At 50.4% G+C, this 17,159-nt stretch overlaps 1 protein-coding gene across 2 annotated transcripts in view; it reads right to left on the bottom strand.

Annotated features, from left to right (window-relative positions):
- Positions 1-13,174: 13,174 nt before the first annotated feature.
- The window catches only part of ANGPTL4 (angiopoietin like 4), an 11,137-nt gene continuing 7,152 nt past the window's right edge, over positions 13,175-17,159 (bottom strand). For both annotated transcript variants that reach the window (XM_025366135.1, XM_025366136.1), the window contains 3 exons: positions 16,331-16,426; positions 15,960-16,241; positions 13,175-13,845 (listed from right to left, as the gene is read on the bottom strand). In XM_025366135.1, coding sequence (XP_025221920.1) covers positions 13,664-13,845; positions 15,960-16,241; positions 16,331-16,426 — 560 coding nt within the window. In that variant the 3' untranslated portion in view covers positions 13,175-13,663. The remainder of the gene's footprint in view (positions 13,846-15,959; positions 16,242-16,330; positions 16,427-17,159) is intronic.

Here is a 17,159-nt window from a genome sequence, read left to right as displayed (position 1 = left end):
AGCAGGTCCGTCCAGGGATCCTCAGTAGAAGTTGTTGGTTGAACTCATTTGGGGTTCCATTTGTAAGACCATCTGTAGCTTGATGGCCTTGATTCTGAGGAAACAAATTTGACAAGAAGGTTAAAAATACAGGGCCCAAAGTCAAGTAACGGCAAGACGCCTGCCACAGGACCTAGAAAGGGGAGAAGCCACGTTGACCAACTCCAGAGGTGGGTATTAGAGTTTGAAAGGTGTTGTCTGATTTCAGAAGCCTTTTCCTATAAACGCCGGGTGGCATCTTGTACTATCCCTGACTGGTTAGTGTAAAAACAACACTCTTTCCCTAAGAAGGTGCAGAGTCCTCCTTTCTCAGCAGTGAGGAGGTCCAGGCCTCGGCGGTTTTGGAAAGTTGCTGCTGCCAAAGAGTCTATTTGGGATTGTAGAGTAAGGATAGATTTCGTTATTTCTTACAAACTGGCTGAGAAATCCTTTGAGAGTGTGCGGTACTAGGATAATGAAGTAGATAAACTGGCTATTCTGGTTCCTGTAGCAGTAGCCATTCCTAACCCTATACGTAGGGCTATTAGTTGTATGGCCCTGCACTGATGGACTTGAGCTTTGAGGAACACAGATTGGGTCTGATTTCCATAAGATTAGAAGATTAGGATAATACATGTTACACTGTTCACTTTTGTTGAAAACGTGTTTACTTTTGTTGAAAACCTTGTAAGTTTGGAATTTCAATTATTCTTTGCTATTAGTAAGACCTGTTCAGTCCATATTAACTTACAATTGATATAGATGGCTCCTTCCTGATTCTGTAAGTACTTTAAGATTTGGCTGAGTGCAAACAACTCGCTCAGGCAGGTTTGAGCAGACCAATTATTACGCAATTTTCCTAACTCTGCTTCTACCAGAGTTTCCTTATCACTTACTGAATACCCATTGTGTCTTTTTCCCTTAATTGCCTGGGAGGAACCATCTATCATCCTGTCCTGAAGGGAGTTCCTCCTAGATCTGGTCGAACCTTTGTATGGTAATTAATTAAGATTTACATCCCCTGTTAGGAAACCTGGTGGGTTAAGCATTTTTGATAGGAAGGCTATGGGTTGTCAGTGGTCTCAGTGTTTCTGGCTATGCCCTTGTTTACACTAACAACAAAGTAGTATTGGAGTGTTATAGGGTTACAGAGAAGACCTTCAATTATCAATTATGGGTTTTGTTTTGTTTTTTTTTTTTTGGAGACGGAGTCTTGCTCTGTCACCCAGGCTAGAGTGCAGTGGCACGATCTCGGCTCACTGCAAGGTCCGCCTCCCGGGTTCACGCCATTCTCCTGCCTCAGCCCCCCGAGTAGCTGGGACTACAGGTGCCTGCCACCAGGCCCGGCTAATTTTTCGTATTTTTAGTAGAGACAGGGTTTCACCGTATTAGCCAGGATGGTCTGGATCTCCTGACCTCGTGATCCGCCCGCCTCGGCCTCCCAAAGTTCTGGGATTACAAGCGTGAGCCACCACACCCGGCCCAATTATGGGTTTTAAATTGACCCTGGCTTTTAAAGGAATAGAGTACACTATTTTTTCTTTACTACCTCTATCTCTTTTTCTCTTTGACTTCTTCTTTGTCTCTGTCTCCTCCTCTCTCTGTCTCTTTTGTCTCTGTTTCTTCCTCTTTCTCTAACTTCCTGTCTCTTTCTCTCTTTCCTTTCTGCTGGTCTTTCCCTGCCTCTGCTAGCTGCTTATGCTGCTGTTCTCCCCTCTCCTTCCCCTTTTTGATAGCTTTGGCAGTGTAAGACCTCCTTGGGTTTTTGCACTGTAATAACTCCATGGTTTCCTTGTGGTATTTAATAGGGGTTCCCCCAGAGGTTAGGAACTCCATTTCTTTCCATATTGCAGCATGGGCATGTAGGATTAGATAAGCTTACTTGCTATCTGTAAACACATTTATTCTTTTTCCCTTTCCCAGTTCTAAGGCTCGAGTTAAGTGCCACTAGTTCTGCTAACTGGATGCTGGTCCCTGGGGGAAGAGGCTTACTTTGAAGTATGGTTACGTCACTAACTATGGCATAAACTGGCCTTCGTATCCCATTCTCCACAAATGAACTTCCATCGGAATATAGGTTAAGGTCAGGATTAGCTAAGGGGACTTCCAAGAGATCGTGTTGGGCAGCATAATTCTGGACTACAATTTGTTGGCAGTCATGCTCGATTGGTTCCCCATCATCTGGGAGAAAAGTGGCAGGGCTAAGGGCCACACACATGCGTATTTGAAGCACCAGTCCCTCAAGGAGTAGCACCTAAGTATCTAAGTAGGCGATTGTCCGATATACATAAACTTTCTCTGGCACCTAGTACATCATTTACATCATGAGTAGTCCAGACAGTGAGATCCTTTCCTTGTATTATTTTGATAGCCTCTGACCCTAAGACAGTCACCGCCGCAACTATCTGTAAACAGTGAGGCCAGGCCGGGCGCGGTGGCTCAAGCCTGTAATCCCAGCACTTTGGGAGGCCGAGACGGGTGGATCACGAGGTCAGGAGATCAAGACCATCCTGGCGAACACGGTGAAACCCCGTCTCTACTAAAAATACAAAAAACTAGCCGGGCGAGATGGCGGGCGCCTGTAGTCCCAGCTACTCGGGAGGCTGAGGCAGGAGAATGGCGTGAACCCGGGAGGCGGAGCTTGCAGTGAGCTGAGATCTGGCCACTGCACTCCAGCCTGGGCGGCAGAGCGAGACTCCATCTCAAAAAAAAAAAAAAAACAGTGAGGCCAGCCATTTGCTACTACATAGGTTTTTCTTACTTAGGTATGCCACTGGTTGTGGGGTTATCCTGCAAGTGTGAGTAAGGACTCCAAGAGCTATCCCTGCTCTCTCTGTGACGTTTTGTCCTGTGGGAAGGCTTAAAGCTGGAGCTTGTACTAGGGCCTGCTTTAAGGTTTTGAAGGTTCTTTCTGCCCCTGGTTCCCATTCTACTAGATGAGTATTTGCCCTCTGGGTCTCCTTGATTAGAGTATAGAGGGGCCTGGCTATCTCACTATATCCAGGGATCCACAGTCGGCAAAAGCCGGTGATTCCAAGGAACCCCTGCAATTGTTTTAATGTCTTAGGGAGAGGATAAGCCAGTATAGGCTGTATTTGTTCTTTGCTGAGGGCCCTGGTTCCTCTGGCTAAGATTAGGCCTACATATTTGACCTGCTGTTGGCAAAGCTGGACTTTCGACCTAGACGCCTTGTACCCTTGATTAGCTAGAAAGTTCAAGAGATCTAGAGTAGCCTGCTAGCATGAGGCTTCTGAACTGGTAGCCAAAAGTAAATCATCCACATACTGAAGGACTAGAGTACCTGGAATTGAGAAGTGGCCTAGATCTTAGGCTGGTGCCTGACCAAACAGATGAGGGCTATCCCTAAACCCTTGGGGCAAGACCATCCACGTAATTTGGGATGTGTGGTCTGTGGGATCCTCAAAGGCAAAGAGAAACTGGGAGTCAGAGTGCAGGGGAATACAGGAGAAGGCATCCTTGAGGTCCAGAGCAGTGAACCATTCTGCTTCCTCTGGTATTTGAGAGAGCAGGGTATATGGGTTGGGTACAACTGGATATAGAGGAATTACTGCCTTCTTTTTTTTTTTTTTTTTTTTTTTTTTTTTTTTTTGAGACGGAGTCTCGCTCTGTCGCCCAGGCTGGAGTGCAGTGGCGCGATCTCGGCTCACTGCAAGCTCCGCCTCCCGGGCTTACGCCATTCTCCTGCTTCAGCCTCCCGAGTAGCTGGGACCACAGGCGCCCGCCACCTCGCCCGGCTAGTTTTTTGTATTTTTTTTTAGTAGAGACGGGGTTTCACCGTGTTAGCCAGGATGGTCTCGATCTCCTGACCTCGTGATCCGCCCGTCTCGGCCTCCCAAAGTGCTGGGATTACAGGCTTGAGCCACCGCGCCCGGCCTAATTACTGCCTTCTTGATGAGTCTAAGATCTTGCACTAGTCTGTACTGACCGTTTGGTTTTTGTACTCCTAGAATTGGGGTGTTGCAGGGACTGCTGCATTTCCTTTCTAAGCCTTGAGCTTTTAAATGTTTAACAATATCCTGTAATCCTTTATGAGCTTAAGGCCTTAAGGGATATTGCCTTTGATAAGGAAAATTAATCTTTTAGCCTGATTTGGACTGGGCGGGCATTTTTTGCCCTTCCAGATTGTCCTTCCAATGCTCAGACTTCAGGGTTGATTCCCTCCTCAAGTAGGGGACAATAAATGGGTAACTTGTTCCCCATATTCATGTAGATAATAGCTGGAGCTAATACATCCCTCCCTAATAAGGTTGTGGGACTTTCAGGGATAACAAGAAAGGCATGTGAAAAGAGCAAAGTCTCGCAATTACAACTGAGGAGGTGGGAGCAATACGTGTTTACAGGCTGTCCCAGGATTCCTCAGACGGTAACAGACCTTGAGGACAGCTGTCCAGGACAGGAGATTCACACTGAGAAGGCTGCACCAGTGTCCAGGAGGAAGTCAATTTCCTGGCCCTCAATGATTATACATACCCGGGACTCAGTGAGGGTGATGACATGAGCTGGCACTTGCCCCGGGCACCCTCAGTCCTGTTGTTGGATCATCTGGTTGGGGGCTTGTCCCAGAAAACCTTTGTCCTCTGGGGCAGTGCACCTTCCAGTGATTGCCTTGGCATAGCGAACATGGACGAGGGGGCGGCTTGTTTCTCATTGGACAACCTTTTTTAAAGTGTCCTTGTAAACCACACTGATAACAAGCCCTACCGGGTGATTGGCCTGCTCCATTTTCTGTCCTCTCTGAACCACCAAGGTTTGTTTGTCTGAGGGTCATGACTAAGGCTGTGGCCTTTCTCTGACCTCGCTTTTCCTTTTGGGCCTGTTCCTCTTGGTCCCTATTATAGAACAGCAAGGTTGTCAGGTTTAATAATGCCTCCAAATTTTGTTCAGGGCCCAGGGCTCACTTTTGGAGCTTTCTCCTGATATCTGCGACTGATTGGGTAATAAACTTATCTTTTAGGATCAATTGACCCTCGAGTGATTCAGGTGACAGGGGAGTATATTTTCTTTTTTTTTTTTTTTTTTTTTTTTTTTTTTTTGAGACGGAGTCTCGCTCTGCCACCCAGGCTGGAGTGCAGTGGCCGGATCTCAGCTCACTGCAAGCTCCGCCTCCCGGGTTCACGCCATTCTCCTGCCTCAGCCTCCCGAGTAGTTGGGACTACAGGCGCCCGCCACCGCGCCCGGCTAGTTTTTTTGTATTTTTTAGTAGAGACGGGGTTTCACCGTGTTAGCCAGGATGGTCTCGATCTCATGATCCGCCCGTCTCGGCCTCCCAAAGTGCTGGGATTACAGGCTTGAGCCACCGCGCCCGGCCTTATTTTCTTTTCTTTTCTTTTTTTTTGAGATGGTGTCTTGCTCTGTCACCCAGGCTGGAGTGCAATGGCACAATCTCGGCTCACTGCAAGCTCTGCATCCAGGGTTCACGCCATTCTCCTGCCTCAGCCTCCCGAGTTGCTGGGATTACAGGCGCCCACCACCACTCCCGGCTAATTTTTTGTATTTTTAATAGAGGCGGGGTTTCACCATGTTAGCCAGGATGGTCTCAATCTCCTGACCTCGTGATTCGCCCGCCTTGGCCTCCCAAAGTGCTGGGATTACAGGCGTGAGTCACTGCACCTGGCTGACAGGGGAGTAAATTTTCTTAAGGCCTCCCGTAGCCGCTCAAGGAAGGCAGAAGGATTTTCTTCCTTTCCCTGAGTTACAGTGGACATCATTGAATAATTCATGGGCTTTTTCCTAATTCTCCTTAGTCCTTCTAGAACACAGGTCACAGATGTTTACGACTCCAGTCCCCATGATCCGAGTTGAGGTCCCAGTGAGGATCCATACTGGGGACAGCTTGCTGACCAGTAGGGAATTTGTCCCTTTCTTCGGCTGTCATTCTGTCATTTACTTGACTAGAGATACCTGGTATCTCCAAACTCTTGGGCTGCAGCTAAAGCTGCATTCTTTTCATTAAAGGCCAGGGTTTGATCTAACAATAGCATGACATCTCTCTAAGTGAGATCAAAGGTTTTCCCTAGACCCTGTAGGACATCTGTGTACCTATCAGGATCATCTGAAAACTTCCCCAGGTCTGCCTTGATCTGCTTTAAATCAGAGAGGGAGAAGGGGACGTGTCCCCGGGTTGGGCCAAATTCCCTCCCCCTACAGCTTGAAGGAGACATAACCGATAGCCCGGGTGGGTTTTGTAGTCCTTTGGAGATTTCTTTGCTTATTTCCTTCTGGGCAGGGGAGATTAGAGGAGGCTTATCATTAATAGAAAGGGGAGCTGTAGGGAGGCTAGGATTTGGGGGTAAGCTGAGAGGTCCTCCTCTGGGATGTAAATTGCAGGCTTTGCATAGTTGTGTGTTCTCCTTCAGTGAAAAGAAAGCTTGGACATAACGTTTCACTCCATTTGCCTTCCCTCTTACAGAAAAGGTCAACCTGCAGGATAGTATTGTAATTTTTACTTCCCTTAGGTGGCCATTTTTCCCCATCAGAGAGAGAATATTGGGCCCAGTCAATAGTGCAGAAAAAAAAATCAGCTGCCTCTTTTTCAGGGTTTGCGGGTCAAATTGGTCCCAATGGCTTAGGATGCATTTCAAGGGTGAGCCTGTTGAAGACTGAGTGTTTCCCATCCGAAAGACAAAACTGCCCACGGTTTTGGTTTGTTTTCTTTCTTCCACTGCCCAAGAACCCACAACAGTCCCTGGACCCTGCTGATGGGAATAATTGCGCTCACCAACGCAGCAGCAGAAACACTAGTTTTCCTCCCAGACCACAGGAGGACCGAGGAAGGTCGGATTTAGTGGCCCTTACGGACACACGCTCAAAAACCTGCACCGTTGCCTGTCCTCCTAGACCACAAAGAGTACTGAGAAAAATTGGATTTAGCGGCCCTTACCGATGCATTCTCAAAAACCTGTTAGAGTCCTAAGCATTCTCCTTTTAGTACTGGGACCTTACCCGTGTCCTATAAAGAGGTTATGCCCCAAAAAATGAAGTGGAGGATCATACCCTGAGGGAGGGAAGGGATCTCCAGGGTTGGAAGAGTGACACCTTTTGTCCTCACTTATACGAATAGGAAGGATACAATTTCTGAGGCTCCCCATATCCTAGCTTCAGGAATAGCTTTTGTTAGGCCTGCTTGTCTGAGGAGGGATCCTAAAATTCCAGATAGTCCCCCCACGACGGGGCTTTGGGCAAAAATTACGTCTTTCTGATTGGTGAGCCCGGGTGCCTAAAGAAGGTAACAGAGTCCTGAAATTTATACAGGAAATCATTCTTATAGGAGAAACTAGAAAAGCACCGGAGACATTCTTATAGGAGAAACTAGAAAAGCACTAGAAGCAAGACTAGCCTTGGGAGGCCGGGTGCGGTGGCTCAAGCCTGTAATCCCAGCACTTTGGGAGGCCGAGACGGGCGGATCACGAGGTCAGGAGATCGAGACCATCCTGGCTAACACAGTGAAACCCCATCTCTATTAAGAAATACAAAAAACTAGCCGGGCGAGGTGGCGGGCGCCTGCAGTCCCAGCTACTCGGGAGGCTGAGGCCGGAGAATGGCGTGAACCCAGGAGGCGGAGCTTGCAGTGAGCTGAGATCCGGCCACTGCACTCCAGCCTGGGTGACAGAGCGAGACCCCGTATCAAAAAAAAAAAAAAAAAAAAAGACTAGCCTCGGGAGGCCAGGCGCAGTGGCTCAAGCCTGTGATCCCAGCACTTTGGGAGGGTGAGACAGGCAGATCACGAGGTCAGGAGATCAAGACCATCCTGGCTAACCCGGTGAAACCCCATCTCTACTAAAAAACACAAAAAACTAGCCGGGCGAGGTGGCAGGCGCCTGTAGTCCCAGCTACTCAGGAGGCTGAGGCAGGAGAATGGCATGAACCTGGGAGGCGGAGCTTGCAGTGACCTGAGATCTGGCCACTGCACTCCAGCCTGGGCGACAGAGCGAGACTCCGTCTCAAAAAAAAAAAAAAAAAAAGACTAGCCTCGGAGAAGAGAGGCAAGAGGAAGTTTGTCTGACAGGCATTAGGACCCAGGAGGCAAGGGTCAGGATAGATAGGATAGATGGGCGAGTCTCGCTTGGGTGACATGACTTTGAGAGTTCCACTCATGGCCGCAGGGTCAACCAACTTGTCGGGACCCTGGAGCTGAATGGCTTTCCTCTCTGTTGACCTTCGACTCATCCCAGGAGTACAGGAAAAGTGGAAGCTGGTTCCAGGCAAACCAGTGCTCCCAACTCCGAAAAGTTGGGGTTTATTAGAGAGCCCTTTCCCAGAAAGCCTGACACCTGTGTCTTTAGTCCAGCAGACACATTAGTCGCTTTTAACTGGCCACCAGGTGCCCGGTATTTAGCCTCCGAATTCTAAGGAAAAATAGAATACCAAGCAAAAGGGGTCCGATGGCACTCACCACTTGACAATAGGCTATAGTCTCACCGCTTGGCGATAGGCAGTAGTCCCTTTGTGGTCAGCAAAATGTGTCCAGAATTGGTGGGTTCTTGGTCTCGCTGACTTCAGGAATGAAGCCACTGACCCTCGCGGTGATTGTTACAGTTCTTAAATATGGTGTGTCTGGAGTTTTTTCCTTCCAATGTTCAGACATGTTTGGAGTTTCTTCCTTCTGGTGGGTTCATGGTCTTGCTGACTTCAGGAGTGAAGCTGCAGACCTTCGCAATGAGTGTTACAGCTCATAAAGGTGGCACGGACCCAAAGAGTGAGCAGCAGCAAGATTTATTGCAAAGAGCGAAAAAACAAAGCTGCCACAGCGTGTAAGGGAACCCAAGTTGGTTTCCGCTTCTGGCCTGGGTGGCCTGCTTTTATTCACTTATTTGGCCCCACCCACATCCTGCTGATTAGTGCATTTTATAGTGAGCTGATTGGTCCATTTTACAGAATGCTGATTGGTCCATTTGACAGAGTGCTGATTGGTGCGTTTACAAACCTTTAGCTAGATACAGAGTGCTGATTGGTGCATTTACAATCCTTTAGCTAGACAGAAAATTACCCAAGTCCCCTACCCGATTAGCTAGACACAGAGTGCTGATACTTGCATTTACAAACCTTTAGCTAGACACAGAGCACTGATTGGTGCATTTACAATCCTTTAGCTAGACACAGAGTGCTGATTGGTGCGTTTACAATCCTTTAGCAAGACAGAAAAGTTCTCCAAGTCCCCACCCGACCCAGAAGCCCAGCCGGCTTCACCTCTCAATTCCAAACACAAATTTGACTCCTTCCCCATATCCATTCCCCCTGTCGTGTCTCCATCCTTCCCTCCCTCCCATCAAACCCAGAGGTCATGGATTTCTCTCTCCTCATCTCCTCTGTGCCTCCCTCCGTGTATCACCCTCAATTGCCTTATTCTGTCTCTCCTTTGAAATTTCTCTTGATTCTTTTTTTTTTTTTTTTTTTTTTTGAGGCAGGGTCTTACTCTGTTGCCCAGGCTGGATTGCAGTGGCACAATCTCAGCTCACTGCACCCTCTGCCTCCCGAATTCAAGCAATTCTCTGCCTCAGCCTCTTGAGTTGCTGGGATTACAGGCACCCACCACTATGCCTGGCTAATTTTTTTGTATTTTTAGTAGAGATGGGATTTCACCATCTTGGCCAGGCTGGTCTTGAACTCCTGGCCTCATGATCCACCCGCCTTGGCCTCCCAAAGTGCTGGGATTACAGACATGAGCCACTGTGCCTGGCCTTTTTAAAAATTTATCATAGAGATGAGGTCTTGCTGTGTTTCCTAGGCTGGTCTCAAACTCCAAGATCCTCCAGCCTCAGCTTCCCAAAGAGCTGGGATTACAGTCGCGAGCCACTGGACCCAGCCTGTGTTGAATATTAATGCCTTGTTAATTCTGTGCCATCCTCTCCCCACACCATGAGGCCAGGAAGGGGTGGTGGAGTGGAGGGGTGGAGTGTCAAAACCATCCCCAGGCCGGGCGCGGTGGCTCAAGCCTGTAATCCCAGCACTTTGGGAGGCCGAGGCGGGTGGATCACAAGGTCAGGAGATCGAGACTATCCTGGCTAACATGGTGAAACCCCGTCTCTACTAAAAATACAAAAAACTAGCCGGGCGCGGTAGCGGGCGCCTGTAGTCCCAGCTACTTGGGAGGCTGAGGCGGGAGAATGGCGTGAACCCGGGGGGCGGAGCTTGCAGTGAGCCGAGATCGCGCCACTGCACTCCAGCCTGGGAGCACAGCGAGACTCCGTCTCAAAAAAAAAAAAAAAAAAAAAAAAAAAAAAAAAAAAAAAAAAAAAACCATCCCCATTTTCCAAATGCAGGAACTGGGGCCAGTGAGCTCCTGTGGCCCGGGAGAGGGATATGATTTAGAGCTGCAGCTCTGGAGTTTAATGGGTCCAGGTTCACATCTGGGTTTCCTGGCCCCTTGTTAGTTTCCTGCCGTGGTGATTTTTTTTTTTTCCTTTTTGAGACAGAGTCTCGCTCTGTCACCCAGGCTGGCGTGCAGTGGTGAGATCTCAGCTCACTGCAACCTCCGTCTCTCAGGTTCAAGCGATTCTCCTGCCTCAGCCTCCCGAATAGCTGGGACTACAGGCACGTGCCACCACGCCCGGCTAATTTTTTGTATGTTTAGTAGAGACGGGGTTTCACGGTGTCAGCCAGAATGGTCTTGATCTCCTGACCTTGTGATCTACCCACCTCGGCCTCCCAAAGTGCTGGGAATGCAGGCTTGAGCCACCGCGCCCAGCTGGTGGTTTTTTCCTTTCTGTTGTTCCCCAGGTTGGAGGGGCAGGAAAAGCTTTGGGGTCAAGGTGGCTGCTGGAAAAAGGATGATGTTGAAGAGATGAGCCTATCGTTGGCAGAGGCTGGAAATGAAGAGGGTATAGCTAGAGGAACCCCCTCTCCTGCAGGCTGGTCTCACCACTAGCTCCAGTGACAGTGGGCTCAGAGGAGATCCTCTCAGCCTGCTCAGAACAGGACACAGGCAAATAAGGAACCTGGAGAGGGCAGCCTCCAGCCTCCCTGGCCTGGCAGCTGTAGGACCTACCTCTAAAAAGTTTGTCACCTATACCCAACCACAGCCCCAGGGAAACCGCCGTGTCCTCAGCACCTGCCAGGAAGGGTGAAGACCGGGAAATCAGAGTTTTTTCTTCTAGCACAAGAACCGCCACCTCCTCCCCAAGAGATATCTATAAGGAATATCTGGAGGGAGATACTGGAGCAAAAATAGATCAACAGGCCAGGCGCGGTGGCTTGCGCCTGTAATCCCACCACTTTGGGAGGCCAAGGCAGGCAGACCACCTGAGGTCAGAAGTTCGAGACCGGCCTGGCCAAGCCCGTCTCTACTAAAAATACAAAAATTAGCCGGACACAGTGGCAGGTGCCTGTAATCCTAGCAACTTGAGAGGCTGAGGCAGGAGAATCGCTTGAACCCGGAAGGTAGAGGTTGCAGTAAGCCAAGATCGCAGTACTGCACTCCAGTCTGGGTGGCAGAGCGAGACTCTATCTCAAAAAAAAAAAAAAAAAAAAGATTAACAGTAGCTGGGGTTCAGGAAATGGATAGATGCTGTTTTCCTCAAATACATGTCCTAGATATAGGGCATCCAATTATTACTATTTTTATTTCATTTCATATTTATTTATTTATTTATTTATTTATTTATTTTTTATTTATTTTTTTTTTTTTGAGACGGAGTCTGGCTCTGTCGCCCAGGCTGGAGTGCTGTGGCCGGATCTCAGCTCACTGCAAGCTCCGCCTCCCGGGTTCACGCCATTCTCCTGCCTCAGCCTCCGGAGTAGCTGGGACTACAGGCGCCCGCCACCTCGCCCGGCTAGTTTTTTGTATTTTTTAGTAGAGACGGGGTTTCACCGTGTTAGCCAGGATGGTCTCGATCTCCCGACCTCGTGATCCGCCCGTCTCGGCCTCCCAAAGTGCTGGGATTACAAGCTTGAGCCACCGCGCCCGGCTCATTTCATATTTATTTATTTGTTTATTAGACAGAGTCTCACTCTATTGCCTAGGCTGGAGTGCAGTGGTGCCATCTCGGCTCACTGCAACCTCCACCTCCTGGATTCAAGCTATTCTCCGGCCTCGGCCTCCCGAGTAGCTGGGATTATAGGTGCGCACCACTAGTAGGCCCAGCTGATTTTTGTATTTTTGGTAGAAATGAGGTTTCACCACATTGGCCAGGCTGGTCTCCAACTCCCGACCTCAGGTGATCGCCCTTGTTGGCCTCCCGAAGTGTCAGTATTACAGGCGTGAGCCAAGGCCCTATTGGTTTTTTTTTTTTTTTTTGAGATCAAGCCTTGCTCTGTCACCCAGGCTGGAGTGCAGTGGCATGATCTCTGCTCACTGCAACCTCCGCCTCCTGAGTTCAAACGATTCTCCTGCCTCAGCCTCCTGAGTAGCTGGGATTACAGGCACCCGCCACTATACCTGTCTAATTTTTGTATTTTTAGTAGAGATGGGGTTTTACCATGTTTGTCAGGCGGGTCTGGAACTCCTGACCTCAGGTGATCCACCCGCCTCAGCCTCCCAAAGTACTGGGATTACAGGCGTGAGCCACTGTGTCCGGCCCTCATCTTATTTTTTTCTTAAACAAAACCCAGATGTAGAATTAGAGCCTTTAGGGCTGGGTGCAGTGGTGCTCACACCTTTAATCCCAGCACTTTGGGAAGCCAAGGCAGGAAGATCCCTTGAGCCTCGGTGTTTGAGACCAGCCTGGACAACAGAGTGAGACCCTACCTCTATGAAAACAATTTCTTTTTTTTTGAGATGGATTCTTGCTCTGTTGCCTAGGCTGGAGTGCAGTGGCGCAATCTCGGCTTACTTGCAGCCTTGGCCTCCTTGGCTCAAGTGATTCTTCTGCATCAGCCTCCGGAGTAGCTGGGACTACAGACGTGTACAGATGTGCACCATCACACCCGGGTAATTTTTGTATTTTTTTGTAGAGACAGGGTTTCACCAGGTTGGCCAGGCTGGTCTCGAACTCCTGACCTCAAGCAATCTGCCCACCTCGGCCTCACAAAGGGCTGGGATTACAGGCACAAGACACTGTGCCTGGCCCTGGGAACATGTTTACATGGACTTTGTTCACTTTTTAAAACAAACTGAGGGTAAGTTACTAGACATGTGAACTAAAAAAAAAAAAAAAAATTGGAAAGAAAAAAAAAGAAAACAAACTGAAAACAAAGAACGAAGTGTTCTGAGGTTGCTTTTATTCCAAGAACTCTGTGAGCTCCGCCCAGACACGACTGGTGCCTACTTGTGTCCCCAGGGGACCTACACACAACAGCACCCGCACCAGGAGGGCGTTCTTGACCCACGTGAGCCCTGGTCCCCCAGTCAGTCAATGTGACTGAGTCCGCCACTGAGGCCAGCCTTGCCGGCCCCAAGTAGTCCCTCTGAGTCCCCAGCTCCCCGGCCAGCAAGGAGTGAAGCTCCATGCCCCTTGGTCCACGCTTCCAAAGTCTGAGCATATCCTGTAGCCTCGATCTCAGGAGGCAATGCATGTAGCCCCCCTGCACTCAGAAAGGGGGCTTCTCCAGCCATGGTCGTCTTCTCCGTCCACAAGCTTCCAGATGGCCCCTCCTCGGAGCCCCTGCCCGGGCAGGGAGTGGCCACATCCTCGGGCAGAGCCAAGAGTCACCGTCCTTCGTGGGCCTGGGACCAGGCCCAACCAGGAGGCTAGGAGGCTGCCTCTGCCGCCGTGGGCTGGATCAACATGGTGGTGGCCTGCAGCGGGTAGTAGCGGCCCCGCCAGGTCTTCCAGAAGATTCCTTTCTTAAGCTCCTGCCGCTGCTGTGGGATGGAGCGGAAGTACTGGCCATTGAGGTTGGAATGGCTGCAGGTACCAAACCACCAGCCTCCTGCCGGGGTCAGGGGAGAGGAAACATGGTCAGGTCTTTGAGCCACCAATGGGGCTGAAAGAAGATGGGGATAGGGTCGAGGATGAGGCAGGTTGGGGACCATGACTGGGCTTTGGATTTGACCTTTTTTTTTTTTTTTGAGATTGGGTCTCACTGTCACCCAGGCTTGAGTGCAGTGGTGCAGTCTCAGCTCACTGCAGCCTTGACCTCCTAGGCTCAAGAGATCCTCCCAACTCAGCCTCCCAAGTAGATGGGACCACAGGCATGCACCCTCACGCCCAGCTAGATTTTTGTATTTTTAGTTGAGACGGGATTTCGCCATGTTGCTCAAGCTGGTCTCCTGAGCTCGAGTGATTCACTCGCTTCAGCCTCCCAAAGTGCTGGGATTACAAGTGTGAGCCACTGTGCCTGACTAATTTTTTTTTTCTTTTTTTTTTGAGACCAAGTCTCACTCTGTTGCCTAAGCTGGAGTGCAGTGGCGTGATCTCAGCTCACTGCAACCTCCACGTCCCAGGTTAAAGCGATTCTCCTGCCTCAGCCTCCCAAGTAGCTGAGACTACAGGCACGTGCCACCATGCCCGGCTAATTTTTGTATTTTTAGTAGAGGGGTTCACTGTGTTGGCCTGGCTGGTCTTGAACTCCTGACCTCGTGATCCGCCTGCCTTGGCTTCCCAAAGTGCTGGGATTACAGGCGTGAGCCACCACACCCAGACAACTTTTGTATTTTTTTTGTAGAGACAGGGTCTCCCTCTATTACCCAGGCTGCTGTCAAACCCCTGGGCTCAAGCGATCCTCCCTCTTTGGTGTCCCAAATCCCTGGGATTACAGGCGTGAAGCCACCACACCCAGCCTCAGCCTTTACTCGAGCCCAGTGGTTGAGGCTGCAGTGAGCTATGATCACACCACTGCACTCCATCCTGGGTGACAGAGTGAGACCCTGTTTAAAAAAAAAAAAAGATTCCTGTGCAGTGGGCACCATTATAAAGATGCTTGTGGCCGGGCAAGGTGGCTCATGCCTGTAATCCCAACACATTGGGAGGCCAAGGCAGGCAGATCACTTGACATCAGGAGTTCAGGACCACTCTGGCCAACATGGTGAAACCCCTTCTCTACTAAAAATACAAAACAATTGCCTGGTGGCAGGTGCCTGTAATCCCAGCTACTCAGGAGGCTGAGGCAAGAGAATCACTTGAACCCAGGAGGCAGAGGCTGCAGTGAGCCGAGATCACGTCACTTGCACTCCAGCCTGGGCGACAGAGTGGGACTCCGTCTCAAAAAATAAATGAGGCCGGGCGCGGTGGCTCAAGCCTGTAATCCCAGCACTTTGGGAGGCCGAGGCGGGCGGATCACGAGGTCAGGAGATCGAGACCATCCTCGCTAACACGGTGAAACCCCGTCTCTACTAAAAATACAAAAAACTAGCCAGGCGAGGTGGCGGGCGCCTGTAGTCCCAGCTACTCAGGAGGCTGAGGCAGGAGAATGGCGTAAACCCGGGAGGCGGAGCTTGCAGTGAGCTGAGATCCGGCCACTGCACTCCAGCCTGGGCAACAGAGCAACACTCCGTCTCAAAAAAATAAATAAATAAATAAATAAAATGAGTAGGCCAGGCACGGTGGCTCACGTCTGTAATCCCAGCACTTTGGGAGGCCGACGCGGGTGGATCACGAGGTCAGGAGATCAAGACCATCTTGGCTAACACGGTGAAACCCCGTCTCTACTAAAAATACAAAAAAATTAGATGGGCCTGGTGGCGGGTGCCTGTAGTCCCAGCTACTCGGGAGGCTGAGGCAGGAGAATGGAGTGAACCCGGGAGGCGGAGCTTGCAGTGAGCCAAGATCGTGCCACTGCACTCCAGCCTGGGTGACACAGTGAGACTCCATCTCAATCAATCAATCAATCAATCAATCAATAAAAGTAAAAGTGGTCAAGACTCTTTTCAGGATGGGAAAACTGAGGCCAGATAGGCTAAGTTAGTGGCCTAATCACACACACGGCATGTAAGGAAGAGGTGGGGGCAGGAAACAGATGCAATTTGGGGTTGAAGGCAGGACAGAGCAGCAGAAAGATAAGGAGGGAAGCTGCTAGCTGGATGTGGCATGGCAGAGCCTGCTCACCAGAGAGGCTCTTGGCGCAGTTCTTGTCCCTGCGGAGGTCGTGATCCTGGTCCCAAGTGGAGAAGGGTACGGAGAGGCCGCTAGGCGGGACGGTGGTGGCACCCAACTGGCTGGCCACGGGCTCGGTGAGCTGCAGGCTATAGGCCGTGTCCTCGCCACCCAGGTACACAGAGAACTGCAGCGACTCGGCGTTGCCATCCCAGTCCTGCAGCTGCACAGCCAGGCGGCTGTTGCGGTCCCCTGTGATGCTATGCACCTTCTCCAGGCCCAGCCAGAACTCGCCTGGAGCGGGAGAGGCCACTCAGTGAGGCAAGGCCACTTCTGAGGGTCCCTCTTCCTCCCCTGCCTCTGTACCTACTAGAAACACCCACCTTGGGGATCCCCAAATCCCGCCTTGTAGGCTTCCCAGGGCCGATTGAAGTCCACAGAGCCATCGTGGCGCCTCTGAATTACTGTCCAGCCTCCATCTGCCCAGAAAGGTACAAGGTCACCAGGAAGTCCCTCCTCACAGAGGACCCCGCTCCCTCATCTGGCTCCCAAGCACCAAACCCCCTCCAAACCCAGGAAGCCAGCAGCTCCCTCTCTCATCCCTGGAGGACTTGAGGGTGGGTCAGAGGAAGGAATATTATGGGCTGGCCTTGGGAAGATCTTTGTCCCAAGAACCCAGCAGGGACTGAGCGTGGGAAGGAGTGGGCAGTGGAAATCTGCAAAGCCTCTCTGGGCCAGCTGAACTGGGTCTTCCTCTGCAGTTCTCAACCACAAAACCCCGTGTTGTAACCTCTTGTAATGGAAAGGATTTCTTCTCAATGGAAAAAAAAGCTGCTTTTTTTTTTATTTTTTTATTTTGAGATGGAGTCTCGCTCTGTTGCCCAGGCTGGAGTGCAGTGGCCGGATCTCAGCTCACTGCAAGCTCCGTCTCCCGGGTTCACGCCATTCTCCTGAGTAGCTGGGACTACAGGCGCTCGCCACCTCGCCCGGCTAGTTTTTTGTATTTTTTTTTTTTTTTTTTTGAGACGGAGTCTCGCTCTGTCACCCAGGCTGGAGTGCAGTGGCCGGATCTCAGCTCACTGCAAGCTCCGCCTCCCGGGTTCACGCCATTCTCCTGCCTCAGCCTCCCGAGTAGCTGGGACTACAGGCGCCCGCCACCTCGCCCGGCTAGTTTTTTGTATTTTTTAGTAGAGACGGGGTTTCACCGTGTTA

The sequence above is a fragment of the Theropithecus gelada genome, chromosome 19 (assembly GCF_003255815.1).
Source record: "Theropithecus gelada isolate Dixy chromosome 19, Tgel_1.0, whole genome shotgun sequence".
Taxonomy (NCBI): Eukaryota; Metazoa; Chordata; class Mammalia; order Primates; family Cercopithecidae; genus Theropithecus; species Theropithecus gelada.
This window is presented reverse-complemented; position numbering and strand designations above follow the sequence as displayed.